This window comes from Atta cephalotes (genome assembly GCF_000143395.1).
Source record: "Atta cephalotes unplaced genomic scaffold scaffold00015, whole genome shotgun sequence".
Taxonomy (NCBI): Eukaryota; Metazoa; Arthropoda; class Insecta; order Hymenoptera; family Formicidae; genus Atta; species Atta cephalotes.
The window spans coordinates 64,466-67,502 of record NW_012130079.1 but is presented as its reverse complement, the minus strand read 5'-3'; the positions used below and the strand labels follow the sequence as shown (position 1 = coordinate 67,502).

The 3,037-nt window shown below is 25.9% G+C and overlaps 1 protein-coding gene across 1 annotated transcript in view; it reads right to left on the bottom strand.

Annotated features, from left to right (window-relative positions):
• Positions 1 to 1,939: 1,939 nt before the first annotated feature.
• The window catches only part of LOC105618126 (synaptic vesicle glycoprotein 2B-like), a 15,388-nt gene continuing 14,290 nt past the window's right edge, over positions 1,940 to 3,037 (bottom strand). The window contains exons 10-12 of the mRNA XM_012199667.1: positions 2,677 to 2,836; positions 2,414 to 2,541; positions 1,940 to 2,010 (exon numbers count right to left, since the gene is read on the bottom strand). Of these exons, the coding sequence (XP_012055057.1) occupies positions 1,940 to 2,010; positions 2,414 to 2,541; positions 2,677 to 2,836 (359 nt within the window). The remainder of the gene's footprint in view (positions 2,011 to 2,413; positions 2,542 to 2,676; positions 2,837 to 3,037) is intronic.

Below are 3,037 nucleotides of genomic sequence, written 5' to 3'. Positions count from 1 at the left end.
TATCTTCATTATAATATATGAATCTATATAATGATTTATTTATACATATTTTCTACATATTTAAATGATTTATTGTAATTTACATATAGATTTATATAATTACATATAAAGTATCCAGTCACATAATTTGCTATATACGTATGATTATACAATATGAGAGATAAATATGTAGCTTACCGCCGCTACGGCATAATTTATTTTCGATGTAGATTCATAATGATATTAAAAAAGATCGAAATCCGAGAAGAATTTACTGTGTCTTCTCCTTGTAGATTAAGTTAAATTAGTTGACATATAAAATTAACTTAGGGTCTTAATACAATATAATCATCTCGTTATAGAGACACAATAAGCATCTATACATCGTACGCTAAAGCTTGTGTGTTATAGCTTATACTTACAACTTAAATCTTTGTATTACAACAATTCTTGTGCTCAGACTATTACAATGAGAGCTGTATGAACAAAAAAATAACTTTAAAATAACAGACAAATTTTGAATAAATGAAGGTATAAACGTAGAAATTGTAACATAATATTCTTGTCTGTTATTTTACATCGAGAGCTTTTACGAAGTTTTATTTCTGTTTAGCAGATAACTTTAAGTTGAGTGAAAGTAATGTAAAATTAAACTAAATTAAATTAAATATGTTAATTTTAAAAAGAATTTATATTAATTAAAACCTTTAATGATTTTGCAGGAAAAAGTTCTTTTATAAGTTGGCAAAAATACTTTTTTAGCAACCCATATATTCTATTTTTAAAAAATGGGCAATCACTTGATACATGATTACATCACTTGATAAAGCAATGTTTTAATTTTAAGAATCTGTATTTTTAATATGCTGATTTTTAACGGAGTTACGAACAATAAAGTCAAAATGTTTCTTTTTATTTAATCCGCGAGTAACTCAGGAATAAAAAAGGAACATTTTTAAAAAATGATTTTGTAGAGAGAGCTTCAAGCTTTCACGATAGATAATCGAAAATTTGATCAAATTTTTTTGGGCACACTATTAATCTCTACAAAAGTGAAAAGAAAATTTTTTATTTTTTTAGCTCGTGGTTTTCTATATATAAAATATTACAAAACTCACACAAATTCAAAAAAAATATATTGATTTTTCGAAAGTAGAGATTTCAAGCTTTAAAACTTTTTTTTCTTAAATTTAAATTTTGATCATTTTTAACGAAGATATTAATGAGAAAAGGTTTTTTTATCAACTTGTAAAGGAACTTTTTCCTTAATTCAAATTATATGAAAATGTTCTTCAACAATTCTGCGTATAACGTGAAATATATGTATTATACATGTATAATATCAGAGCAAAATAAAGTAAAAAAGAAGATTTCTTCTACGAAGAAAATATAATATAATAAGTTAGCTACGCTGATGCTGAATACTGACGCTTTTCTCTATATAAAGAAATCTTTGCCGACGAGTAGCCATTATGCAGCAATTTTTCATTGCACTCTTTTTGACATTGTTGCATATGGAAAAGATGAAGAAGACAGTAATAAAAGTTAGTAATAAAAAAATTTTATTACATATTTTATACGTTGCATTAATTGCATTTTTCGTTGCTGTTATACTCATATCAAAAAATTGTGATAAATAAGGTTAGAACAATCAAAGGCAGAGATATTAAATGAGATATTAAATATTACAGTCATGGAATGAACTTAAAATGTGTATTGTACACATCGGATGATCTATATTATATACGCGTATATAGAATACAGTACATGGGAGAATATAGGCCTTATTTACTAAATGAGTGTGCATATTTACACAATGGAAGATACAACGCGATGATAAAACAACGACGACGACAGTTATATTAAATTGCACAAGGTGCGAAAAGATATTTACATATTGACTTTTCGATAAATAATAAAACAAATAAAGAAATCAACTGATTGGATGTAACTAGAAAGATCAAACAATATCTTTTGGTTTGTCATCTTCCGTTGTTTTCCGGGGTAGAATAGCAACCAAAAATGCAGACACTGTAAAGTAATTAGAAATGGTGAAAAAACATTTTTATAATGGGGAACCTTAAACAAAATTATAGAACAGATGAAAAACTGAATGGGAAGAAATGTGTTCTCTTAACATACAATTATTTCATTACTTATTATTCTGTGCATAAAAGTACTAAGATACTATTGAGTTGCCCGGAAAGTTGAAGGAAAATTGAAACGCAGAAAATTTAAATTTTAGTATATATTTATTAAATTATATAGGTTAGTCGGCACGAACTTTCCGGACAACCCAATATTATCAAAAAATTAATACAATAGTTTCAAGATATTTCTTATTTCATTTCAAAATGTTAGAATAAAATAAATGTAAAATATTTTATAATTTATTTATTGACTTTTTTATATAAAAGTCAATAAATAGTTTTACCTAAAGAGGCTAAACCAATCATGACGAACGGTCCTAAACATGATAGATTGAATAAAATCGGAAACAATAGATTGCCGATTACTGCGCCAATTCTTCCCGTCATCATGGTTATGCTAACCGCCATGGTTCTAGAACAAGAAAGTAATATGGATATATTAAATAGATGAATACAGTAAAGATAATGAAAAATAATGCCATATAAATATTTTTTTAATTAATGTATTATTATTAATATATAATTAATGATAAGTTAATTGTCATACCTTAGATATGTAGGAAAATTATCGACAATGATATTAACAACGGTTGCCCCGCCTATACTCGTCATGGCAACAAATACCGAAGATAATCCGAGAATACCATTAGTGTCTTCAGTCCAGTACAATGAACCACAACAAGTAGCAGCGACAATGAAACAAATTGCTACACAGGAATTAAATAATTGTAAGAATAACAGTTAATGTTGTATATTATTGGATATATATATATATATATATATATATATATATATATAATAATATACTAATAACTAATAATAACTAAACTAATTAATTAAATAATTAATAATTAAATTATACTAACAACAAAGTAAAGTAAGTTAACGTTACGTAACGTTACGGTACG